Source organism: Ambystoma mexicanum, chromosome 6p (assembly GCF_040938575.1).
Source record: "Ambystoma mexicanum isolate Mex_15411 chromosome 6p, UKY_AmexF1_1, whole genome shotgun sequence".
In the NCBI taxonomy this organism is placed as follows: domain Eukaryota; kingdom Metazoa; phylum Chordata; class Amphibia; order Caudata; family Ambystomatidae; genus Ambystoma; species Ambystoma mexicanum.
The window spans coordinates 224126390-224154018 of NC_090935.1; the positions used below are offsets into that span (position 1 = coordinate 224126390).

Below are 27629 nucleotides of genomic sequence, written 5' to 3' on the forward strand. Positions count from 1 at the left end.
TTCTGCCTCTTCCTCGCTCTCCTCAGCACTGAGACGAGCTTGTGGTGCGCACACCTCCTCCTTCTTTACCTCCGGCATGCTCATCATCCCTGGTGTATACCCCTGAAACATTCTCCAGAGGTCAAACTTCTAGGTGGCCTGCTAACTTCTTCCCCTTTTAAGTGTTATGTAGGTATGCTAGAAGTGAATGTTGAGTTGTCATGTCAAAACTTCACTATTTTATGTCTGCGTGGTAGTAGTATTGCACAGATGTGCTGGAGTGGTGGTGTTAGTGTGCGGGCCCCATGGCCGGCCTCTATCCCGTAATACACTGACATTTTTGAATTTGCAAATTTGTGTACCACCGTTACCTGGCCCCGTAATTGGAGACTTCCAACTTTCTGCTGCAAGAAAAAGTAGTGTTGGCGTTCTAATACTTTCGTGCTGGTCACTACCGCTCTTCTGTTCTTCACAACGCTATCGCCCCCTTAACACCTCTCCTTTCGGAGCTAGGGCTCCCTTCGACCCGTGGTGCGCGAGGTCCCTCGCACCCAGCGCGGCGTGCTCTTCAGCCGGCACGTCTGTGATATTCTAACCCCTCCTCCTTCTTTCTGTCCCCACTGCCTGCACAGTGTATGCCTGTCTCGTCCCCCTCCCACTGATCGCATCGCTGCTCCGTGAGACCCCTTTGGTCGAGGACATGCCGGCGTTCTCTGTGCGTGGCCGCCTGTCCCCCCTTCGCCCCGCCTTAGCCGCGTGCCGCTGCTCCAATTATGCTGAAGAAGGCCGCAGTGTCCTGCAAGCCCTATGGGTGACGTCACCATCTAGTACAATGTGCTATCGATACACACAGTTGCAACATAAAATGCACGCCAATTTTGCAAATGTTATTCCCCACAATCCCCACAGCTGTCTTCCCACCGCACCCGGAGTGGAGTATTCATTAATCACTTTCGCTATTATAATTGTGCTGCACCCGCTGCGTTGCCCTGCGTGTGATACGCAGGGGGGCTTAACCAGCCAACTATCTTCCACACCGAGAAAAATTGAGCTACCTCCTGCAGGAAAACATCATCTATTCACCAAGCTAAAACTCAATTAATAGGAATCCTCATCTATTCATCGAACTACAACGCCGATTTATAGGAATGCCACACCCCCTGTACAGGTGTCTGCGATCTAGACCAATCAGCGCGACCCGCCAGTCAACACGTGGGAACCCGAAAACCCACCCAGCACGCTCCGTAACACCACAAGGGACGCCCTTCATTCCGTTCCCGACTACACCTTACATATCGATCGCCGCTAAATGACAAAAAAAAAATTCTTAGCGCACTGTAAAACCACACGCCACCATATTCACAATTCCTCCCGCCACCCGCACAACATTACACTGCTGGTTGCGTGTGCCATACTCACATCGGGCTCTCGACTGCCAGTGCCGCTCGGCTGCGGGCACCCCTCCTAATCCGCTTGCTTCCTCCCCTTGTCTGGACCATGTCTGGACACTCAACAACCATGGGCGAGAAATTTCTGAAGTCGGCTCCCGACGGCCAATCTCCGGATTGAGCTGTCCGGTCGTCTCGCAATTCCGCGATGGTCCTGCAGTCCTCCAAAGGGGGCAACGGCAGAGGGGGCCGCGTTGCCGGGCCACCTTGATGCAAACGGTCTCGCTGTGGTCTATCTCGCCATCTCATCAGTGCCTCCAACTTGTCGGGCGATTTCCCGTGGGTCGGCGGGGCCACCCGCGGACCTCCCGGTTTGGGGAGGCCCCAACTCCTCCCGCGTCCCTAAGGAGTATGAGGCACACACAAGAGCAAAGAGTTACTGCTGTTTATTGCACAAAACAGACGGGGACAGGTTCTCGGAGCGTAGGTACCAAGGAACATCTCAGCGGTGATGGGCTTGCAGGCCCTTTTTCTAACCGGATGACGCTACTATGTGCGTCACCTGGGAAAAGTTGCCCCTAAATCTAACGCTACCCCGGGTTGGCTCCCCGGGTGCTAGGGTCAGTATGGATCAGTATAGGAGGGAATATTAGTGGTGGTGAAGAGGTCAGGTGGTACGCTTGGGTCGTCCGTAAAAATGGTTACATAGAAAGTTAGTGATTGGTTGAATTATGGTGTTGTCAGTGATTAGCCCCTCGTATTTTGATTGGTTCCTCCGCAAGCCCTCAAGCCTGGGACCATCGTCGTTCCCAGCTCACGATGTACCTGGTGTTGGTAACAATGTGTGACTGTGTCCGTGGCGGACAATGGACATGTCTTACTGGCTGTTGGGTGCTCCTTTCCCATCGCCGCCGGTGTCCAACTTGTAACTTGTTGTTGCAGTCCGGGTCCCTGACCATCTCTAGTCCTTGGAGCTTGGCATTGTATCAGGTCTGCCTGGACACGTGTTGGGAGACTGTGGCTGAAGCAGAATTATGGGGATTTGATTTGTATTTCTGCTCCGAGGAGTGCTTACCAGTGGCAGGTGTAACCTTTGGCGCTGAGAGCGCGGCGTGTAGATTGCTACTTTGCGGCCTTGGCTGTGGGGCTCCCGTCAGGGTTTGTTCTGTATGATCAGCACCTTGCAGCTCCAATTGAGCTGCTCCGGGTCTAGGGACTCTGGTTTGCGGCCTACCTTGGCCTCGTCTATGGGTGGCGGCATACAGTCCATAACGCGAGGGTCGCAAGGGTCGAGAGGTGCGGCTTGGATCCTTATACATTAGTCCATCTACAGGGTGTCATCTTCAGGGTTTTAGTAGCATAAAGCGTCTGCAAGCATATACACGAGCTCTTCTGGCCTCTTGCGTTTCTGCGGTGCGGTAGTTAGCCTATGTGAAAAATAACAACGATGCATGTCTGTGAGTGTGCGCGGTCCTCTACGTCATAAGCACTGAGTACGTTCTTCGTGTGGGTTGGTGTGTGTCTGATCCAGGTGCTTGGCGGCACGTGTGTTCTTGTTGTCGTGGCTATGTCGTCATGTCATCTCTAACAATGGCGATATTGGTGGGTGACATCTAGTCGAGTTGGTCCATATGGTCTGTCTCAGCGCCCATCATGTGCTTTGGATGGTGCGCAGCTGGCCTGTGGGTGTGGGGCATGGCCACAGTGGATCTTGACGTCCGGGGCAGCAGTCAGAGGGCAGAACTCATCCCGCGGTGGGTGCTTAGGACGTGACATCATAGGTGTTAGGGAGAATTCTCTTATAAGGCTAATTTCCCAAACCTAGTGTGTCCCCCAGCAGCTTTGCTGGATTTTTGTGGTTTGTTTTTTTCTCCTGCTCAGAGTGAGACTCTTTTACTCCCACTCTTAGGCATGATTTAAGAGATGTCTCTGACTATTTGTGTGATTTTGGGCTATGGTGTTTTCTTTTTACTCCTTAGGGTATCATCTATTTTTTTTTGTGTGTGTGTTACACAGCACCCTCAGTGCAGTAACACAGAGGTGTCATAGTGACCCCCAAACATAGACTCCATACCCTGGGACTGACTACTGTCTCCCAGGGCATGTAAAGTCACCATTGACTTTACTAGTCCTAAATTGTGAACAGAACCAGTACAAACCATCATATTGTGGAAGTACTGGAAGGGGTTGATGATATTGCCCCTGGGTCTGTTTTCAAGGGGGCACTGTCCAGTCCCCCCTTGTCGAGTTTCTGGCTGGTGGCAGTGGTTACCATGCGAAATATTCCACCGGATTATTCTCTATGGGATTTTCCCATTGATTTTAAACGCACCACTTTTTGGTGCAATGTTAAAGATACCGCTGGTTTATTTATTTAATATTCAATTCACGGTTGGGTCTTTTTCCCAGAACTCTTTTCTGAAATGGCGTTCATGTCCGTCTCTGTAACTCTGACCAAGGTCGAGCCCTTTGTTCCACTTTTTGGCGGGCTTCTCCACAGAAGCCCTCCAAATGGTGCCACTCTGTCTGGGTTCCACAGGATGGGTGGGGAGGGGAATTTGGCACCCTGGACTGCGTTGCCTCAGCAACTCAAGTCGCACTCTGTTCTGATTGGGCCAGTGGTGAGCCGGCCGGCTCACCACTTAGCATGTTTGAGTGACAGCTAGGCTGTTGAATGGGGGTTTTTCTGCATAAAAGCAGGGCCTTTGGGACTGGAACTTCAGAAGTCGCCACAAGACCTAAGAATCCGAAGAGGGAAGAAGCTGAGCCATCTGCAACGACAACACCACCGGTGAAGCCCTGTTGCAACGAACTCCCCACTTTCCTGACGACAAGAGAAGATCTTCTGCTGGACGAGTCTTCTTCCTCTGAGCTGGTGGGACCAACCAGTTCGCCCTTTACTCCTTCCAAAGACGTCTCTTGGTCGAATCGCCCGTGCCAAGCACCCCGGCGGCGGGATAGCCAAGCTTCACCACTTTGACCGCGAATAAAAGGAACACACCTTTTATTGACTAACTCCGCGGCTGGTTTCATCCATGTGCAGTGCAACGACACCACGTTTCCTCCTCAACGAGATCCTCTCTTCCCCTGGTAGAAACAATCGAACTGCAACCACTGCCAGGAAGAACTGCCACCGCTGGAGCGTCCTCTCTGTTTAAGGTACTGTGTCCTGCCTGGCCTCCGTTTCTTCGGTTTGCCCAAGGTGACCCTTAAATCCTTGACTTGCCAACTGGGTTGGCCCCAGACCTTCTAAACTTTACCTTCTTGAATCACCCCAACCTCTTTTTGAACATTCTGCAAAGACTTTTAGTGCATTTTAAACCGTGCGATCCTGGGCACATTTCGCTTGACTCCCTTTAAAGTGGGCCTGGCCTATGAACTTTGGCTCTACAGTCTATACTGCCTTAATTATCTTGCTGTGACCGCCTAAAAGTGTTGGGACCTGTTTTATTTCTATGCTCTGTCTTTTTCTCTCCCTTTAACTGAACTATTGGAGTACCATCAGGTTATGCGCTCACATCTGTTTAACAAATCGTGGTGACTTGTCTAATAGTTATTAAGGGAGGTGTGTATACCTTACCTGACTGTGATTTAACTTGCTTTTGATTTAGAGTGCTAGTATATTGCCTAAAGTGTGTTTTAAATAAATAAATCTATACTTTTCATACAAAGCTCTGGTCAGTGTTTGTTTGCTCTACTGTGTTTTTAGCCCTATTGTGTATACTATATATACTGCCCTGCTCTTCTTGAGAGAAGTCTGACTGCTCAGCCACAGCTAGAAGGTAAATCTGGGTGGTGCAGACTGCTACCAATTGGGTTTACTGCTTACTCCTGTAGTCTTAATCTTTTTTCAGTGTTCCCTAAGGGAACGGCAAAGGATTCTGCCTAACAATAGGCCATGGTTTGGACGGGAATCTGGGAAAGGGATCGTCCCATTTTACCCTCTTCACCATCCCCTTCCCAGCAATCAAAAGGGGAGTAAGAAAGGGGAGAGTTATTGACATTCACCAAGATGACCTTTTTCCAAAGTAACAAGGTAGGGGATTTGTTCTCCTTCCTGTGAGTTAGACATTTATTTTAGATGGGGAGTTACTCCTGAAGGTTCTTAACTTTATTTTTGTTGCTAGTGGGACCCTCTGGTCAAACTGGGGTATGACACTTCCTATAACCAGTGGGGCCGGTAGGTTGGGAATCACGGTCTCTATAAAGTGTAATTTGTTTCCCAAGATGGAGATGGGGATTTGTTTGTGGGTGTCTCTCAATGGGGCCATGGACACAATCCTCTTTCCGAATCCTATTCTGTTCTTTGGGAAGTAATCCGGTTCTCACTGCGCACCCCATACTCCCAGTATCAAATTGGGCCCAGACCTATTTTCCTTCTAGGGTAGCAGGTACACTATAGGTGGTTGTGCCCCCAGTGTATATAAAAGCGTTTTCTTTTTTTTTTTTTCCTGTTTTTAGTTCTTGCACATTTTGGAACAAATCTCTCAGGTTTCTTTTCCCAGTTTGCTAGTATCGGACTAGGATGGGTGCAGAAGATACTCATATAAGATGGATCAGCCCTCGCTTCCTTATTTTGCCCAGCCTGGCATTTCTTCTTTTTTAATAATGGTAGAGTGGGAGATCTATCCTATTCAAGGGACAATGCCTCGCCGGATGACCATACTCTCCGCAGGAGAAACATAAGTAGTTGTATTCTCATCTCCTCCATATCCCATAATAGCATCACCCTTGTTGGAAGATGTTGAGACCACTAACTCACAGCTTTCTATTTCAAGGGGAATGGAATTTTTCCAGGTTATTGGTGAACTGGAAATGGTGTTATTTTCCCACAAGGACTCTTCTTCAGCCTGATCATGACCCCAAGTTGGGTCTGACTTTGCTTCCTCTCAGAGCAGATTTGTTTTTTCATGGTCTTTTCCCTAGACTGCTTCTCAGGGTGATTTCTCTTCTTCATGAGTTTCATTGGGAAGGGGTCCAAATAAGATTTCGTACAACAAGGTTTCCCTCCAGATTTTAACTGGAGTCAAAGAGAAATTCAAAAAAACAAATTTCTATATTGGAAATGAAGGTGGGTGTTTCCCTGCAGACTATCACATATATAGGAAAGTCAGTGGTAAGTTTATTTACATTTCGGGAGAGACTGTTGCCTTGTCTCTCCCCTGCACCAGATCATTTCTGGGACAGAAAAGATGATAAATATTCCCCTTCACAGTCTTCCTCACAGGGAAAATAGCCTGTGGCGTTAAAGGATGGAAAGTAACCCCTATCCTATAGTTTTTGGTAATTAAAGCATGCAGTGTTCCCACACTGGTTGTGATCTTGTGGTATTCTCATGAAAGTGGTGTTGATCGATCCCTATTTCTCTTGTGGAAAAGATATTAGTGGTCTCTTTCCTAGATGTCGTAAATATAGTGTTCGAGATCACACTAGTATTCCTGTGGGTTCCCCAGTTTGTGTCAACTGGACCCGATCCCACCCCGACACCATATGTGAAGAGCCAGGAATGAGACGCAGACCCAGAGAGCTCATCGTTTTGGCTATACACTTTATTCAAATTAAAAGTGGGTTGGAAAATGCCTCGCTGTCCCTATTCTAAGAGGTATTTCCCTACCTCAACCAAAAACTAAGGGTCTGTCAAATGTCAAGATGTCCAAAACAAAAAGTCATGTGTCCGAAATCCTATCCTAGCCCTCCCACTCCACAAGCAACTCTAATGTGATAAGGATAATGTCTTTCGGCTTGAAAGTGCAAAAATGTTCAAGATCAAATGAAACGCAAAGATTCACAGTTCCAGCGGTTGGCTCCCTTCCACAGGTTTCTCTTCACCAATACAATGAATCACTTAAACAACCGAAGTTATTTATAGACCAAAAGGATAACTCCTTCCTCTTGGCATTACAGTTCTCTCCTGGGGAGATGTCACCCTTCCCCAGGTCTCTTTAAAACACTTAGAAACTAGTATGGGTAAGAGTGTGCCCTGGGGGGATGAGAGGGTGAGTTCTCTGGTCAACAAAAAAGAACTTGTACTTGACTTTGCTTGGTATACTCTCCTGCCACGGTTTTTTTGATGTGACTACCTTTAGACACTTGCAAGCTTGACTTTGCCTTGCATTTACCTTGTTGTAGATTTCTCACATTTACTTTGTTATAATTCCCAAGACATCGGGTCTCAAATACCCTTTAATTCACTTTGTCTGCTTAATAACGTTTCTGGAGGGTCTTCATTTCCCTTCTCGGGACTTGCCGGATTTTCTTGGCATCCTCCAGCTCTTGCGCAGTAAACTGGTTGCAGTGTTACAGGGTCCCGCTTTCCTTTTACAGGCTTGTTGGCTTTGTTCAGCTGCTCCCAAGTCCCTCGCGGCTCCCGCCTTGTTGTGAAGCCCTTATCTGTGTTCGGGCAGCTTCTGTACTGCTGCTCGGCTTCCGCGGCCATCAGGGTGACTTCCCTCTACTTCCTGTTGCGGCTCTGCTACGGTGAACCAGTATCTGCAGTCTTCCTTCCTTCACCATCCCCCTGGCTCCACTGTCTGCTTTGTAGCTCGGTTGTCCCTCGGTCCACACAGAGAGGATTAATCTTTCCCAGGCAGCATCTGTGCTCTTCATGCTGGTTGGATTTTTAAATGACCCAGCACCTATCACAGGTTTGCAAACATTGGAGCATGTGATGTGCTTCTTTGACTCATTGATTTTCTTTACTCTGTTCAATCTCCTCGTCCCAGTGTTTCTATACATATGGGATCGATCGATAGTTTTTAGTAGCTTTTTCATGGAGTATTGAAAAATGTCATTAGTAGGTCTTGTGGTCTGTAGAAAGGGATTACCACAGTATGCCATTAAGGCACGAGGAATGGAGAGAACATCCCTATAGGAGTAAGGGGGATACCATGTCTTGTCTGATGTCAACTAGAATGAGTGTCACCTCCCCCATGTGATCCTCGTGTAACCGCCCACAGGGTCAGGATCAGGTAGTGGCTGCCGTCCGTTGGCCACGAGGAGATATCACCCCTGAGGAAAAAGTGATCACCATCAGGTTCATCAGTTATGACCTTTGCTTAACACAGGAGGTCCAAACCATGTGATGATCTCCAGAGAAGGCAGGAAGAAGAAAAGGGCAACGTCCCCTGCTCCTTGCTGCTACGCTCATCTGTGGCACTTGTCCGCACAACCAGTACTGCAGGTAAGGGACGCATAGGGAAACGGTGGCAACAATGGAGCCTGCCCCTCCACCACTCGTTTCTGCCCCCACACAGCTCCTTGGATACATTGAGATAAGTGCTACCAGCAGAATCTGTCACCGTAAAGCGATATATTACTCACTGAGCTGCACAGAAAGTTTAAGGTAAAAATGCATCTCCTCATTTGTATGAATTGCTAGTTGGAGTATGTAATCACAAAAGGTTATGTATTTATTTTAGAGGTAAATATATTTTTACTCTCCACAAATTGCTCACCTTGAATGGGATTTACCTTTTTTACTCCCTAAAAAGCATTTTACTCCCCAATTAAAAAATGACAAAAATAAAATGGGAAGTTGGCCCAAAAACTTTAACTGGAGTTCTGAGCACAACTCCTTTGGGCTGTCTGCATTTAACTACAATGGTATGTTTGTCTAATTTTCCTACCAACATGCTCCTGCTTGTTATCATCCTGACCAGTCTTTCCCTACCTTATGCCTGGGGACTCCAACCATCAGTTTCTTCTCTCTGTACCTTAATCCCATACAAAGTTTTGTGGTTGTCTCGGAATTCGGTAGACAGTATTGTGAACGTTAGAGGATGAGCTTTGCATTAGCTTGCAGGAAAAGTAAGTATTGCTTTTGCAAAGATGACTGTATTGTAATGCTACATATTCATCAGTTGATGTGTGGGGGAGGGGGGGAGCACTGTGTGTTTGACCATGTCAGTGAATTAATGATTGCTGGCACGAAATCTGAATTTGGGTTGCAGGAATTCACCAGGTATTGTAGGGCGGTTGAAGTTACGTTAAGTAAGCAAAATGATCAGAGGCATAACGGTCTATCCTGGAGCATCCGATTGCAGTTGGCTTTGTAAATAACAGTAACACATTTCATGCTGTGTGCCATTGTGATACATTGCTATTTCAAATTCATGTGGAGCATGGTGTTTTAGGTTGACAGCTAAATAATAGTATATTTCCTTGTAGCATGTGTGGGACGAATGATTTTACATAGTGGGACTTTTCATCGCCACCCTTTCATCGCCAAAAACTCCTTTTTTAATTTTTTTTTATTTATGGGGGGGGGGGTTTCGCCCCCCCAAACCCCCTTACTTAAATAATCGTACCCCAAACTGCACCAAACACCCCCCCCCATAAAAAAGTTTTTAAAAAAAAGTTTTTGGCGATGAAAAGTCCCACAATGTGAAATCATTCGACGAAATGCGTGTATACCGTCTGGGGCATCTGCCTGTGGCCAGGGAATTGAAATTCCCTTGCTAGAATGCCTGTTCTGGAAGTCACCCTCTCAAGCTGTAGTCTTGTCCTATTGTTCTGCCTATTGTGACCGATCCCAGGGTATAGCACTGCTTACATAGGGGGGTAGCCCCTTCCCATGAGGGTCCTACGCATCTGAGGGGTATAACGGGTGGGGAAGCGCTAGTGTTCTGCATTCAAACAAATGGTCATGTGCTGCAGTAGCAGCATACGATGGCCCCCAGGTCTTCTAATATAAGTATACAATGTGAGTGTATGTTGCTGATCAGCGCAGTGACCCTAAATCGGTTGATCAATTCGTAAACCATCCTATATACAAGTCCTTATTCAATATACAGTCCAAATATGTTCCATATAGATATTTATATTTATTGGCAAGATCCAATAAATCAACAGCCTGTGACGGATCCAAGGGCATAGCACTGCTTACATAGGCGGGGAGCCCCTTCCCACAAGGCCATGGAGGTGAGGCTGCTACCTGAAAGTGGGTGGAGCTCATGGGAGGGAAAACCTCCTTTTGGGTCCAGTGGTGACTATTGTGACAGAGTTCTGTATTTTTGTAACCCCCCACCCCCACCGCTCCTTCACCTCCTCCCTCTCCACCCCTACTATCCTAATTTTGATTTTGATTTTTGTACATTTATAACTCTCACTGGACGAATTCAATCGTTATTGGGCGTAGATGTATCAATTGCCACTAGACTATGTCTTAATCCACTTAATCATATGAGATTGAAATACACCAGCTAAGGTCCAGGAGAGTTGTTACAAAACAGATAGGTCTTCACAGCCTTTCTGGAATGCCGGAAGGGTTTTAATCTCAGATTTCTCTGGATAGTTCATTCCATGCTCTTGGACCGTAGACACCGAATCTGCGGTCCCCTTGGCTCATATACCTGGTGCGAGGTATATGAAGCAGATTTTGATCTGCTGAGCGCAATTGTCGGGTAGGAACATGCCTCCTGATTTTATCTGATAGATATCTTGGTCCTGTCTTGTTAACACACCTATAAACCAAGCAGAGTACCTTAAAGTCAATTCTCCTATGCCATGTATTTCTGTAATAGAGAGTACTGATACGAGGAAAATCTTTGAAGATTTACAACATCAGAACTCAGTACTGGGACGAGGAAGGAGGTACAAAGCAATACAGAGTACCTACCAGAACCACTTTGCCCATTCTATTGGTTCTCAACAGCCGATTGGAAGAAGCTGCGTTAAAAGCAAAGAAGGACTTGACAAGATGTTAATCCCGCCTGGGAGGAACCGCTAGATGGAGTATGCTTCGGGAAGAAGGAAGGTAGACCAGGGAGCCGAGCAAGAAGGTGGTTACTGTCGCGCTGGTCCAGTGTGGGGGAACAGCACGGTGAGCAGTAAGGAAGAGGCTCCTGGCATCCCCAAAGGTTGCCAGCTGTGGAGGAGTGAGTCCCAGGCCGACTAGTATACGGGCACGGCAGAGCAGCCGGTCGGCTAAGGAGACGAGAGGAAAAAGCAGGGAAAGCCCAACCGCAGACGGAAGTCGCAGGGGATGTGCCGAGAACATTGTGGACCACGAAATAAGGTACGCTGAAGAGCGTGGGGGCACCGGGGACCCTGTGGAATGGTATAAAGTGTGTGGGAGCAGGCAAACAATCCTAAAGATCCACAGGAAAGGGTCTTGGACCCTGTTTTAAAGCCAAAGACATTCAGAAACCTTAAACTTCTAATACTTGGCAAGTCTGGGAACAAAGTTTGGCGAGATACTGTTGGAGACCCACTGTGAAAGTCTGGGACCCGCACCCATGTAAAGCGAGCTGGGAAAGTGATATTTGCTAATTACAGTTCTTGGCAGTAATCCAAGTCTGTAGGTGACACCACAGATTGAAGAGTGCATTCTCTTTCATCACAGCACCTGGCGGGAGGAATTCAGCCCTGCCAAACAGGATTAAGGACCCACTGCAGCGTGGGGAGTGCATTCTGGGCTATTATTTCGTTGCAGTACCTGATGGGAGGAAACAAGGTCTGCCAACCAGGGGGAAGGACCCACCACAGCTTGGAAAGTGCATCTAGGCTATTCATTTTTGTCGCAGTACCTGGTGGAAGGAAACCAGGTCTGCTAATCAGGGTCAGGGACTCAGAGACAGAAAAGGAATCCTGAGAAGGCCAACAAGGGAACAAAGTTTTCCCCAACCATTGTTTGAACTTTATAAAAAGGCCTATTATGTATGGTGAAGAGTTAGGATTCTGACATTGGGACTTTTGCTTCGTTCATTCTGCCCCTAGGTATTTTGGTTGAGGCAGGGAAACGCCTGTGAACAATTTTGTAATATCGTCCCTTATCCTCTGGAAGGAAGTCCCTCTTCCATGGCCAGGGAAAGGCAGAAGCTACCGGACACTGACCCTGGGGGTTGCTATCTGTGGGAGGAGACAAGCTCCAGACGAGTAAGACAATACTTGACGATAATGACCTAGTCACCACACTATTCGATGACAACTGTGTACCTATACAACATACCTGTATGGTCTATTGTGAGAACATGTAGGTATTCCCAGTCAAACCCACTATCATTCTTACCCCTTCCCTTTTAGTACTGGGACGAGGAAGAGCAATTGAGCAGTGAAGAGGACTTGGACCAGTAAGCCAACACAACAGTCTAGTCTTTGGAAACTGTTTGGCTGGACCGGTAAGATTAAATCTGCCACAGCTGATGAATCGAGGGGAGAGAGAGATGCAGAAATCAAGTGAGTGGGTGACTGGTGCTGCCACTGAAGAGAACTCTGAATGCAAGCGAAGCGAGACCAGAGCAATTCTGTCTGACCTGGGAGGTGTGTGGGAAAAGCACGGCGTGGTTCTCCACTGCAGCGGGAGCTGTACGCTGCAGAAAGGAGCAATGCGAGGACCGCTCGGTTGACAGGACGCACAGTCAGCGAACACTCACACGGCAGGGCAGGCTCCACAGGATGATGCCTGGTGTCAAACTATCCATGACGCCTTTAATGCCAAAATTGCCTCACATCTTGAAGCTAGTACCTCTACTTCACTTAATGCTTCTTTGATGGCTTATTTTCCGCTTTCTAATCCTACACTCGCTTTCTCATCCGAACAGTCTCTCTATGTTCAAACCATCCATGACTACTTACCCAGTAGTTTACCTAGTGACTCTCTCGCTCACTCCTCCCCTGAGACACATCCCACTTACAATACCACTATACCTTCTGTTTCTTTCACTCCTTGTACGGTATCCGAAGTAACTGCCATCACCCTTAAAATGAAGCCCACCTCCTATAAAGGTGATGCCTGTCCTTCCAGGTTGCTGGTACAATGCCTCGACACCATTGATCCATCGATCACTAAGCTGATCAATCAGTCTTTTGCAGAGGGTCAAGTACCAACCAATCTCAAGGAGGCCTGGATCACGCCCCTGCTCAAGAAAGCTAATCTTGATCCCCTTCTGGCTAAACATTATCGTCCTATCACCAACGTACCCTTCCTTCTGAAGGTCATGGACCGAATCGCCTATCTTCAGTTACAGAAATGTATTGATGATAATACCATTCTGAGGCCTCGTCAGTCAGGTTATCGTGCCTTTCACGGCACTGAAACGGCTATGTTGGATTTTAATCAAATCTTGCTTCCATCATCGATCGGGGTCATCCTGCACTCCTGATGTTGTTGGATCTCTCCGCGGCGTTCGACTTAGTCGACCACTCACTCTTGGCATCTAGGCTACAATCCCTTGTGGGCTGCTCTAATCTCTCCACACAATGGCTAGTCTCTTTTCTTGGACCTCGGAATGCTCGGGTCGTCATTCAAAATGCCTCCTCTGTACCCTCTTTGCTCACACGTGGTGTCCCCCAGGGTTCATCCCTATCCCCGACCTTGTTCAACATCTATATTCTCCCACTGCTTCGCATGCTCGACGATCTGGGTGTCCTTTATACCAACTACGCGGACGACACCCAGGTCGTCCTTGAGTTGTCTGGTTCCTACCCTACAGATTCCAAGGCCATCTCTGCTATCTACTCTGTCATCCATTGATGGAAGAGTACGAATTTTATGGCCCTCAATGCCGATAAAACTGAGCTTCTCATAGCAGGTTCAAGCCACATGTTAAAAAACCTTTCTAAAGAATACGACTCATTTGCCATTTGCCAATGTATCCATTCCAGTAGCATGCAGCGTTAAGACTCTGGGCGTCACTATTGATGCCGAGCTCTCAATGCGCCAACATTTTGCTAAAACCAGGGCATCCTGTTGCTGGATTAACAAGCAACTCTTTGCGCTGCGGCCGTTTCTCTCTGTCAGCAATATGTCTCTTCTGGCAACGGCCCTTGTTAATTCTAGGTTAGACTATTGTAACAGTCTCCTAGCAAATACTTCTGCTGCTAATATCACTGCTCTCCAGACAACCCAAAACGGCGCAGTCCGAGCCCTGCTAGGTCTGGCCAGGCACTCTTCTATCACTGATGCCAGGAAGACATTGCACTGGCTGCCCATCAAGCATAGAGTATCCTTTAAGATACTCACTCTTACCTTCAAATGTCTGATTGGTTCTGCACCCATCTACCTGACCCAGTGTATTCATCGCTACGTCTCCGGCCGTTCACTTAGGTCCACTGAGCAAGCCATGCTCACTCAGCCCCGTTTTCGAACTGCCAAGTTCGGCAAAACTATCTTCAGTGTCTCAGCCCCTACTCTCTGGAACACTCTTCCTCTCCATCTTAAGAGCTCCTCCTCACTGACTCAGTTCAAGAAAAATCTCAAGTCCCATCTCTTCAATGCTCCTTAAATCTTCATTTCATAGTTCCCCCCGAGATGTCCGCTTTTCAACTGTCTGTTTAGTATTGTCTTTTTTGTTTTGTGTGCGCCGTGAGGCCTTTGGGCGATTTGCCGCGTTATCAAGAATTAAAATAAATAAATAAATAAACCAAAGATGAGATGCAAGAGAGAAGACTGACACCCGGTAAGCCTAGGAAAGCTGAATGGGTTACCTGAGCGCCTGCAAATGAATGCTGTGTTGCAGAGAGTGCGAGGAATGCAAACCAAGGTTGAAGATTTTGGGATATTTGCAGATAATGCTGAGAAAGGGTCGGCGACCCAACACATGGAGAGGAATTAATGTGAATGGTAAAAAGGGGCTGATAGCCCATGACTGTGCTGAAAAGGGTTGGTGACAGAACACAAGAAGAGAGGAATTAACTGACTGGTAAATAGGGACCAGTAGCCCAAAACTCTGAAAAGTGTGTTATGAACTCTGACAAGAGGTTGTTAGCAACCCAATAATGGATAAGCCTAAAATCGTGAATCAAAGGAAGAATATTTGGAGAAAACAAAAGCCCTTGCAGGATAGTGAACCAGAGAAATGGTGAGGGTGAGCTTACAGGAGTGAAAGGAAGCGCGAACTTGCATTTATGAAAATAGTGATATCCTGGCTGGAGAGTAAACCAGGATTGTCGGGGGGATTTATTGGGAGCGGAAAAGGGAATAAACTTGATGATCTAAAACTGTGAGAAGCAAAGTATACAAGGGAGGAAGTATGCCCCTTTTTGGAGGATCCGTGAGAAAGACATAAACATCTTAGCAGGGAAGTATACTGGGAGTTTCAAGAGGAAACCATCCTGGCAGGGGAGTATACCAGGAGTTTCAAGAGAAATAATCATTGAAGAAGGAACATATTGTAATACTTGTTGGAAACCCAGAATATGGGAGAATACATCAGAACTATGTATGAGTGATGTCCTACTTATCAGAAGAGATCAATAGAAAACTGATGATCCTGATCGATAAAAGGATAAGCTCAAATCCATTTAATTGAATATTAGCAGTAATCACAAGAACGAAGTGAGTAGTTGTATTAATTGATTCAGAGCTATGACAAGATGAATATGCTATACCATTGTGTATACGGTAGCTGATGTGTTTTACAGAATTGGTTGGTTCAAGATTTGTTAATGATGGATTGAACTAGGCAGAAAGAGTTATGATTTCATACTAGCTCTGGTGGATCATCCAAAGTGAAATGGTATTGGATGTTACTATAGCATTGCCATGTCTGTGTGAACTTCGTGTTAAGATGCAGTATCAGTTATCACCAATAGGGAATCCTTGTTGACATTAAGGTCTATATTCCTGTCTAATTTTTTTGCTAACAGTGGAATTGAGTTCGTAGTAGTAGTAGGAGTGGTCAAGCTACACTCAATCGAATGTTCTAATAGTGTGCACCAGAATTAAGATATGTGATAGTTAATTTAGGAGGTGCTTATTTTTGTAAAATAACATCATGTTAAGGGTTCAGTTTCAAACAGACACAAGGAATAATAGGGTATGATGAACTAACACCATTGGAATAGGATCATGGTTTATTTAATTAAGTATTGTATCACTAGTGATGCTGTAATTAAAAGGTAGCACTTAACTTTCCTATTCATTAATATGTTTGGCACCGGACTGCACGGTTGGGTGACCGATTAGTGCATGAAGTGTTGATACCAAATGGATTGTGAAATTTACACTTATGCATTTTAATATACTTTTCCTTACCTGTTCATTCCTCCCTTTTACCACCACCATTCTGTGTCTTCAGATTATAATTATACACTTTTGTCTCATTAATCAAATTGACTATTTTCTGCTCTGGAATAATGACCAATTATTTTTTTGATTGTTTTTTGAATATGGGCTTTATTAATTATGAATTTAGCCCAGGTTTGAGGAGGACCGAATGTTCGAAACACGTGTCACAAAAGGGCTATTCAATAAATACGATTATTTTCACATTATAATTATCCTATTTTCATCATCATTGATGTTTGGAGGTTTTGGCGCTGTGTGTGTGGGTCGCCAAAAATGGTAAGGATAAGTAAAAGCACTTAAAGTGAGAATCGGGGGCATGAAGAGAAAAGGGGTATTTTTCAGAAAGGAAAGATTTGAAGTTGACACAAAAGAAGAAACTCAGAGATTATACCAACTAAGCTTGAAAAGGGAAGGAGAAGAAGAAAGGGCAAGCATGGGGAAGGAACACAATTCCTCATGTACAGTGGAATTTTGTCAATATTTAGAAACACTGAACAGCCATTCAGGGACTACAAGAACCATAGGGGAAGGAAGGAATCCCTTTCCTGGTGGAACTTTTATTCTTTTCCTTTTGACACCTTACAACCATTTTCATTTGAAACTTGGAAGCTACGAGTGATAGCTTATGTACACATTATGTTAAGTTTAGAATGTAAGGGTCAACTTAGGGTTTGGACACGGTGCTGTTTTGTTTTGTTTAATATCCTGTGACACAGATGTGCCTTAGAGGCTGGTAAACCCCTTGTAGATGTAGGGTTGGTAGGATTTCCCACAACCCTCTTATTATTTTGAGAAATAAGTCTTAAAGAAAAACACAATATGCCACGGTGTCCAACTCTTTCTCCTGACCCCTTACGCCCCTCTTCAAGTTAGGGCGAGATAGGGTTTTCTTTTCCTTTTTTGCACTTGTATACATGTTTCTAATAATCACCATTGGCCCCTCTGTGTTAGTGTTACTTCTGCAGCCTTACACTATTCACTGTCCACAAATCCTTTCTTTCCCAGTGGCTTTTTTTTTGTGAAGATTGACTGAACAGAAATGACATTATAGGTATGCGCCAAGGGGGATAGTGTATGGTGGAGCAACATGCCAGGTTAGCAAGGTTAATTGTGAGCCACATTCCTCCAATTTGGGCAGTCGTTGGGGGGCGAGGGGATCACAGGTATGTGTTCCTTTTTCCCAAGGGGGAGCCTCCTCCTTTGAGGCTAGGGAGATGAGCCTGCTCTGCAAGACAGTCCCTAGGGGTCGGGTCAAGTGGGACCCTCACTGCAAAAGATTTAGGGGACAAGGACTCCCCTTCCTATAAGGAATTCCCTTAACCCTCCACCATTGTAGCATATAAGACTTTCGGATATGAAGAATATTGCATGGCCAGAGACTTGGCTGAAGGTAAAACTGTAATAACCCGTTAAGCACAAGAAGTGTCTCCTCTCTAAGAGGAGACCCACAAATAATGGAGCTGAGTAGACTGGGAGAGGAGAGCACCCTGACCAAGGCTCAGAGCGAGCAGAGCGAGAAGAGCTTGAGCAGGGGAAGCCCCCTGACGAGTTTATGCCTGGAGGAGGTAGAACCAGAGAGAGCCTGCGACTTTCGAAGGAGTCCTGAGCAGCATAGCGAAGCGCAAGCAATCTGGCATTCCCACTAAGCAGGAACCGGCTGAGAAGCTAAACAGTACACCGGTGCCGGCAACAAATCCGTGGTGGATAGACCACACAACTTACACCTAAACCACCCAGCACAGGAGTCTGAGAGGCATCTTGTGACCGCAGTCATACGTGGTTGCCACGAGAAAGCAGAGCGAGTACACAATACTGACAAGGAGGAGAAGCATGAGAGACTGAGACCAAGAAGAGAACCCACGCGAACACCGAGCCCGAAAGCATCCCTCTCCAAACATAGAGGTCATGGGAAGAACAGGGATACAGGGAGACGCCGGGACATCATTATCGAACAAGAGAAACTCGTCCCAGTGAAATTGACGAAGTACCAAAATTAGAGCCGCTAAAGTGGAACAGTATTAACATAATCATGTGGATAGCAAATAAGTCCCCAAGAGAAGTTATTAAGGAGTTGGCACAAAGAGAAACTAGTCGGTGAAATATACGAGACATTAGATAGGAACTTTAAAATGGAAAGGGAACAAAGTGATCCCAAGAGTTACGAATAAGCCTGAGAAAGCAAGTGTTCCAAATGGGATACATCTGAAGGAAATGGGAGCATGGGAGTAAAAACATTGAGGAGTCTAGAATCGCTGGAGTTAACACTTACACCCGAATCAAGGAATAATAAGGAATGGTACCAAGTCTTGTGGAATAATTACCACAACAAGGGAGACTAAGCTTAAGTACATTATAAAGGATCTACAAGACCTGGTCAAAAAGGTGGAAAGAGACCATTTTAAGCTTTCTCCAAGAAGAGAGCTTTCAAGAACAGAGACAACCCAGAATACTAGAACAGGGATGAGATTCTCCCAATCTAAATTTAAGTTAGTCAGCATAGTGGTAGGGTCAGGTAGAAGACATTTTTGGACATAGGACACTTTTCACTTCAGACTTTCCGATGACGGGCGAGCACCTTTAGTTATTTATTTAGCAGGGAAACCCTTCTAGCAATAGGGAAAGTTGGTCATTATTATTATTTGAGTAAACTAATTCACAATGTGCTCCAAGTGTCTGCCTCATTCTTCTGACCCACCAGAGGCGGCATAGAGAAATATGGAAGGAATGTGAAATACACAGGGATCAAAATTCAGATTCGATAGGCAAGAACAAAGGTGGCTCCTGGGTATGCAGCATTAACCAAAGACAAGGAGATGCCATTGGGGGAACAAGGAGCTGTTATGCAGTGTTGTGCAAATCTGACTTTGTTATAACATGTAAACCTAGCATTTTCTACATATTTATGACTCCTTCTGATTAAAATGTTCTTTTAGATGTGTCCTAATGTTTATTTATAGAGTGTCGCAAACACAGTTACATTCAAAGAGGTGCGTTTGTTTGGCATTAGATGGCCTGGGGAGCTAAGGGTAGCTCATGGTAGCTGTTTGTGTGAAGCTACCCAAGCTCTTATAAGCTAAACGCAAGAGCTAAATAGCATGCAGCTCCCTTCAATTCTGAGCTCTGATACCCATGCAACAAGATGAGGTTAAACTCAATTGGGACTCCCACACCTTTTGTTTTAGAGAGCAGACTATGCCCTCGTAGACCAGCAAAGGGAGGAGCAGGGACCAGCTCATTTGACAGATACTCTATTGCTACTGCTCCATGACAGCTCTGTGGTGATGCAGTGTCAACATTAGCTGCAGGGAAAGTAATATAAACCATTCAGAAATCTGTCTTGAGGTTTTACATTATATGACAACTGTTCTTTTTACTTCTGTTCAGAAGGAGAAAAATAATAGTCAGGTAATATTGCATTCATTTTGTTTTGAAAGGGACCTCGCTAAAGCCGAACACGAATGTGCATCTCAACACGATCAAGTGGCCAGTCGAATTAGCTTCTTGCCATTTCTTACAAAGAAAAATGATGAGATGAAGAGCAGGATCAGGATTGCGGAGGTTTGATTTTATTTTGTTCTTTCTATAATAAATATCTTATCTTGTTAGATTTCTATGTGGGTACTACATTTATTAATGCTTTGGTAGGAAAGGCATGAAGGACGGTTGTGCAGTGCTTACCTGTGTATTGTAATGTCAATCATTGTAGGCTCTTTGAAAAGCCTGACCTTTCCTTGCTATTGATTTATGAAGGTCTATAAAATAAAACTCTGGGCAAGGTTCTTATTAGAAAATGTTTCGGACGCATTTCCTTGTGCAAAGGTACTGGTCTCTTTGGATGCGATGAAATCAAGTAACTCGGATTTTGTGTTTCAGCTATGCTAGCTTGTACATCTGTTTTCCACTCCCTTTTTAATGCTAGGTATAGATCTAGAGCTCATATGCACAGCACCACGTAATGACTCTAACAATTGTTGCGTTAACACTTTCACTGTTGGAATGTCATTGATCTCCTATGGAAACCTGGAGCGAATTTGCTCCAAGATTGTAGGGACATAAGCGATACACTAACCCCAACAGCCAACACCAACCAATAAGTGGCATATGGAAACTATTTGGAAGAGGATGGTATTGTGTGATGATTCACAAGGTGTCACTTTCCCTGAGAGGCGGGGACTTTTCCAAGAGGCCAGGGAGGTGCAGCTGCTACCATTAGTCCCCCTAGGGGTGGTTTAATGCAGGTAGACCTCATGGGGAGATAATCCCCCTATGGGGACAAGGACGATGAGCTGAGTTGCAGCCATTGAATTTTGTCTCTCCAACATTCCCTAGCCTTCCACACTGTACAGAACCATTTTGTTGAAAGTAAACCGGTGTACTGCTATAATACAGGCGATAAAGCTAAAGCCAAAGGTACTAGGAAAAAGAAGAGTAGAAGAGACATGAAGGTCCACGACTGTGCTAGTACTGGTAGAAGGTGTCCCTGAAGAGACATGTTGATTAAGTTAAGAACAAAGGACCTTTACATTCCGCCAAGTCAGGACTGGCAAAGTTGTAAAATTACGGACGACGGACTAACCAAGCTGTCAAACCCAGTCTGGAGAAGCAGCAGGCATGAAATCCAGCGGGAGTTTCAATTGCTGGGGGCAGACAGTCGGAGAAGAGTGGAGGACGCCGGCCAGGCAAGGAAGAAGTTTACTGCGGGCACCGAACGCGAAGGAGGAGTGAAGAGCTAAAGGGCAGCGAAGAGAAGAGCCTCAGTCTCTCGAAATATTCCAGGTGGTGTGCCCAAATCCCTTAGAAGGTAACAGGAGGTGCAAGAGACCCAGAGGGGACACGAAGTGGAAGCTAGACTGGTCGGACAGCCTAACTCTGACATACCAAGCATCTGAGGAGAAATTTCTCATCACAGTGGTGACCATAAGCCCAGGCGCCACCAGAGAACAATCTGGGACTCCAACAAAAGGGAACTGAGCAAGCAAAGCCAAGTCCCTTCGTTGCAGTGGCAGCCCTGATCCCAGTGACCAGCAAAGAAGGATTTAGGACTTTGCTGACAACAAAACTAAGCGGCAACGTGTAAAATCAAGCTGAGGGTTTTGAGAAAACTTTTGAAACGCCAGGGGAAGGGTGACATACCACCTGTCCTTGTTTGAACTGTGCCAAACCATACCAGGAGAAGGGAGTCCTTCTGGTCCCGAACTAGGAGTTGTGCTAAAGATGCCAGCGTTGACAGAGTCTTTCCCTCTGGCTTTGTTGTGAACTGTGAAAAACAATACCAGTGGAAGGGAGTAATTCTCCTGGTACCGAACTGATAAGGGTAAGAGAGTAATTACCTATGGTTTTATTGGAAACTATCAATCTACACCAGGAGAGTGGGGGCAGGGGTCTTTGGGTTGATTAAATCGAATTTAATTGCTCATATTCGATTTGGTGGAGGTTTTTATTTTTTTTCTTCTTTTTTTTCTTCCTCGAATTGGCTGCAAATATATGTGCATCCCCCTCCCCCGACCAGCCCATATATATTTATATTCACGATTTCCCCTGCCTCCCAAATATATTTGCGTTCAATGTCAATAAAAAGTAGGCAGTAGGGAGTAATTCTCCTGGATTTGGAATCGTAAAGGCTGTATGAAACCCACAAGCCAGGGGAATGGAGTCATTCCCCCTAGGATATTTTGGTTGCAAGAGAACATTCTTTTGGATGCTATCCAAGCATCGGGAGAAGGGAGATATTCTCCTGGAGAAGAAACTTTCTGTTAGATTATCCTTTTTGTGGTTGTGTGAGGGATAGAAGTAGGTTATGACACAGAACGAGGGTGTTTGATTTGACAGAACCTTTAGTATTAGTTTTGAGGCAGGGAAACCCCTCTTAGAAATAGGGATAATGAGGGGTTTTATATACACAAATAAAAGTATATAACCAAAACCATGCCACCTTTTGTGTCTGCTTCCTTCTTCAACACCCTTATAACATGACAAACGGTTTAGTACAACACAATAAACATGACTTCTAATATATGGTGAACTCACTGGCACCATTTGAAGGCATAACTGCCATTGCTGCAGATGTAGATGTAACAATTGATATTCCATGAAGCCACAGCTACGTTTGTTCATGTTCCACGGTTATAGGTCAAAAGTTCGAATCAGAAGGTTCGAATTACAATTGGTTCGAATCAAAAGGACCGAAAACAAAAGGTTTGAAAACATTTTTTATTTTTTTGAAAAAAAATGTGGGGGGCAGGGGGAGTGCCCCCCACCAACCCCTGTTTTTGTGGTAAAAACCACTTTTTTTACCTACACGGAAACCCAAAAAAATATATATAATTTAAAAAAAAATTTGAACATTTGGTGTTCGATCCTATTGACTCTCATCTTTTGCATTCAAACCTTTTGTAATCGATACTTTAACTGGACACCATGTTCCACTGGTCTTTGTTGACCTTGCAATTAACATTTTGGCCCCTAATTCGTTGTACAAGCAGTGATGCACAAAGAAACGAGGCTCAATGGAAACTACACAAACAATCACTCCATGTCAGCTCTCATTTGCTGCAGAAGATCCATGCTCTTGCTATAGTCATTGCTACCCACGTAGAAGGCAAGCACATAAGGAAAACCATCACAGTGATTACAATGCCTCGGTGTCCAGTTAAAGGATTGATTACAAAAGGTTTGCTTTTCTTTATTAAACACACACCACACCCTTTAAAGTTATCCATAGCAAACTGTAAATAATTATGCACACCATCTGTGTTGAATCCTGGGAATTCATCCCTTATCCCAAAGTGGGAGCCTCCTCTTTTATAGTAGGGTGGTGAACCTGCTACACTGAACACCCCTTAGGGGGACAGGACAAGCGTGATCTCACTGGGGGTGATACCCACCTCTTCCTCTCCTACCCTCCTAGGGGGACAAGCAATCCTCAAGTGAAGGTTTATTAGACCTCCCTTTAACACAGAATCCAGGTGTTGTTTGGCTATATGGGGATTGAGTAGTACAATTATGTACACAGCCTTTTAAAGGAGAATGGCTTGGTTTCTGATTTGCAAAGCAGAACCAATGGTGTCTCCTATGTTCCAGAGAGGAACATAAAGGATCCGGGATCCATGCTGACAGTCAGCCTGAGGGCGAGAGACAGAAGCCTGCACTGGAGTTCAGAGGAGGAGGTGTCCCCCTTCCAGAAACAGTCTGGAGGATGGTCCACGCTGACGGCGTGATCGGCAGAGGAAACCCAGAGACTACGGAATGCTCAGTCCAGGAAGGCGAGAAGTTCAGGACTGCCGTGAGACCCGACAGCTGCAGAAGCAGCATTTGTATTTTTGTATTTATTTTATTTGTATAGCGCAAACTAGGCCCGGAGGCTACCAGGCGCATATCTTAAAAGCAATGGTTACATAATTTACATACAGTGATTATATATCAATCATTAGATATAGCATAGAAATAGGAGGCATAGGTAAGTAGTACAAGGATCCATGGGTTGTCAAATAGTACAGCCATAAATGGGTTGTCGCATCACGTTTCCAGAGTGTAGCTTGGGCATTGGAGGTGACTAGCCAACATTTGGCTCTGTGTTTGAATAGGTTGAGGGAGGGCTGGGAGCATACCGGCGCCCAGCTGTTTCTACTCCAAAGTCCTGTTGGCAGCAGGCAAGTGAAACAGAAGTGGGAGACCCGACCAAAGAGATGTGGTTCTGCACCGAACTGAGAAGCCGAGGAGCACCGCTTCAATGAGCCAGGTACGCGGCTAACAGAGGAGTGGGTGGAGTGTGGTGAGGCAATGATACATCCCACTAGCAGGTGAAAACCATATGAAATGCAGATGGCCTGAGATGCCGGGTAGCGCACGCTGGGCTGAGCAAACAGGTAACCTACGGAGGGTTAAGAGCAGTGACCAGCAGAGAATGGCTACAGAGACATGGCAGATGCCTTTTCTGCATCTAACTTGAGAAGTGCAGTTTGGTACTTCGAACAGGCAGGCTAATTTTCTACTTCTACTTCTGCTTGAGGATGTTTCTGTGATTGGCAGTCCCAAAGTCTCTGATGGCAGGCCTACGTATGCCGTGAGTTGATTGCAGTATGGGGGACCCCACAATGTAGCTCAACCCAGGCCTTGTCTGCCTGCAGCTGCTGGGTAGGTTGTGTGGGCCACCAGGCCAGGGGGCGGACTTTCACAATTGATGTAGCGCTCCTCTCATGGGGAGCGCCGGGTCTGCCAGCTGCAGCACGGAAGGCAGCAGTGGTATTGGGTGCTCCCAGTACACACAGGAAGTACCAATGATGAAGTGCGGACCAGCGGCAGTGACTAGAGGCAATGGGGAGGTGATGGTAAGTTTTGAGCTCTCCTCCCTGCCAGAGGAGCGCCACACTATTAGCCTGGGCAGTGGTGCCGACGTGGGTGCTGAGTGGAGCACCAGTCCCACCCTCCTCGGTGAGGGTTGGGTTACCTTCAGTTTAACAGCACACTGAGCAATTTTATTTTTTCCCTTTTTCCTGTAAAGGAACCCCTGTGCGCCAGGGATTATTTTTAACAATTTGGTCCTTCCCCCCTCCCCCCTCCCCAACTCCCTTTCCCCCAATCCCCCACAGGGGATCACATGGTCCTTCTTTCCCCTTTGAAATATCCACAGCCCTGTGGCTAGCCTTGGCGCGATCTTTACATTAATCAAGCCATAGTTTGTATCTACAGTTGTAGCAGGGGAGAGGGAGAGAGAAAGCAGAAGCAAAGAGGAAGGTTTTGAGGTGCTTCCGTAAAAGGAGATGGTTCTCCTCAAGATAGTGCGCGGTACAAAACAATATGCCACATAGAACGAACAAGTACAACTTAACCCGTCTTTAAAGCTACTGTATAGTAATTAAATTGCGGTATAAACTCATCTAAAGAGTTACTTACATTATATTTGCATTTTCCATTGTGTCTGTGCGTAGGGCAGCCCCGAAATACCACTCCTTCTATGCCGACGTTATTTCTTCTAATGAACGAACCTGAAATGGCTTTCGTTTCTGAAATTATATTCATTATCGTTTCTTACGTTATTGCCCCACACCCCCAAAAAGAAGTCTTTCGGGATGGTCCCGGCCTGTCAAGGTCAAATAACAATAGAACCTTATACTGAGTCGTGGGCCATTCCGGCACCCGAGCAAAAAATCAAAGCAGCTGACCTTCACTTTGAACGAGCACACATTCCTAGTAAGCTACATTCAGTGTAAGGCCATCTCACAGGACTTGAAATTTACACTCCATCTTTGCATTTTGTCTGCGTGCTTTGCAGCCCCAGAGAAGCATAAATACGGAGACATTCTATATTTTTTGAAAAATGATTTATATTACTGGTTGGTTTAATTTAATGCGCAAATGAACAAGGTTGGATAGACACATTGCATGTACACTGAGCAATCACTTTTATTTACACATTACATAGATACACATATTCAATGGGCCTGCGACATGAGGAGACTCGAAAGAACAGACAATCAAATGACAATCATTTAAACCGTGATGTGTATTTCTCAATGAGCTCTTCTTTAGGTGGACATGGAACAGAGGCAATGTTGGGTGGCAATGCAGTTGTCCCCTGCACAGGTTCGTTCACAACTCCATTTATGTGCCTATCTAGGACGTCAACAATAAGTCTCTCAATAAACTCATATTGCATATCCTCAAACACTGGTTTGATCACCCATTGTTTACTTCTTTTAGTGAAGGCCTTATTGTAGCGAAGCGTCCCTAAAGTTCCGGTCGTCCTACTTTGTTGACGGCCAACATTATGGTTATGTGCCAAGACCGCTAGAAGAGTCCGATTTATCATGCCCTCCATGCCAAAATGCAATCGTTTTGGCCTGTACTTTAGGCACATATTGTGGAACACCTCCAAATCTCCTGTGTGGCAGAATTCCGTGAGTCCCCTCAAATTTCTTGTTATAGTTTTATCAAATACAATCTTTTCAATGGCTTTGTGAGTGGGTGATGAAGGAATCAACCACTTCTTCCGTGCCTCCTCTGTGGACAAATGGCCATGTTCACAATTGTGGAAATGTTGGTTTGTGTTCCAACGGTGAACGTTGGTACAGTGTAGCATTACTGACCGCCATTTTTCCAGTAGAATTTCCAACGACCCTCCACATGTTTTTGAGCTCCACTAAAGATGGTTGCTGATTGACTTGGACCACTGTGAAATACCTTGCATTTCTTTTTTTTTACCTGCAGCCGACATTTTTTTATTGATTGTTTTTGCAAGATGCCAAACGTCAAATTGGTGATTTATATTTTTGTACTCTTCTCTCATTGTCTTGGCAATTGAAACGTGTCTGTCCGTGGCTATCAGGTCGATCACCATTCCCCGCGATTGTAGTTCTTGCAATGATGCTACAAAGCCAACTTTCTCCATGGCCACTGAGGATGTACTTTGTGACACCTGCACGACCACCGAACTCACAATTTTCTTACTTTCCATGTCCTGAAGGTGGTAGGTGCAGTACTTGGCTGAAAATCCTGGGCTGTCACACTGTCCATCACCGGCTAGCCTGAACCGTTTGCCCGCGAATGTACTATCAATAGACATTTTTTCCATTCTCCAAGCTTCGCTAATGGCTGGAAATAGATAATCGGTTTGGTATTTGTAGAACTGAGTTTTCGCAATGAAATGGATTCCCACAAACTGAAAGAAAGACTCTAACTTTTTAAAACTTGAACCACTAAAAAGTGCAGCCGCTGCACAAAGTAGATTGCCTGCTGGCAGTTGTCCCAGCATGGGTTGTGCAGACCATGAGAAAGGATGATATTTTGTACAGGTGGCATGTATTTTAAGGTTAGTGCCTCGAATTGCACGAGTCACATTAATCAATGGCTCCCCACATACTTCCCCACCTACCGAATGCCCACATTTCAACCGAATAATATCAATCAAACAACTATCGAATACAATGAATTAGGCCTCTTTCCTTATACTGTCACTCTGCATCCCAGCTGGTTTGGCCTGTAACGTTGAGGACATGTCACTCACATGAAAGGTAGAATCTCTGATATCGTCTTCCGCTATGTTCAGTGATATTGATGGTGTTTCATTGTAGTCCACTTCATTCTCTTCCATTGCAACATCTGTTCCTTCTCCGGCGATGGGTGAATAAGACAATTTCTTCAACTTTCTCGCGGTCTTAGTTTTTGCGGTTGTGGATTCTGTGAATTGATCTCCGACTGCATCCGAACTACCAGGAGGACATTCACTATCAATGGCTGGTGGTGGTATAGCTCCGTTG

General features: G+C 45.6%; 1 protein-coding gene across 5 annotated transcripts in view; it reads left to right on the forward strand.

Annotated features, from left to right (window-relative positions):
• The window catches only part of HAUS1 (HAUS augmin like complex subunit 1), a 590023-nt gene that overhangs the window by 219814 nt on the left and 342580 nt on the right, over positions 1-27629 (forward strand). For all 5 annotated transcript variants that reach the window (XM_069626901.1, XM_069626902.1, XM_069626903.1 and 2 more), the window contains one exon: positions 19809-19932. In XM_069626901.1, the coding sequence (XP_069483002.1) occupies positions 19809-19932 (124 nt within the window). The remainder of the gene's footprint in view (positions 1-19808; positions 19933-27629) is intronic.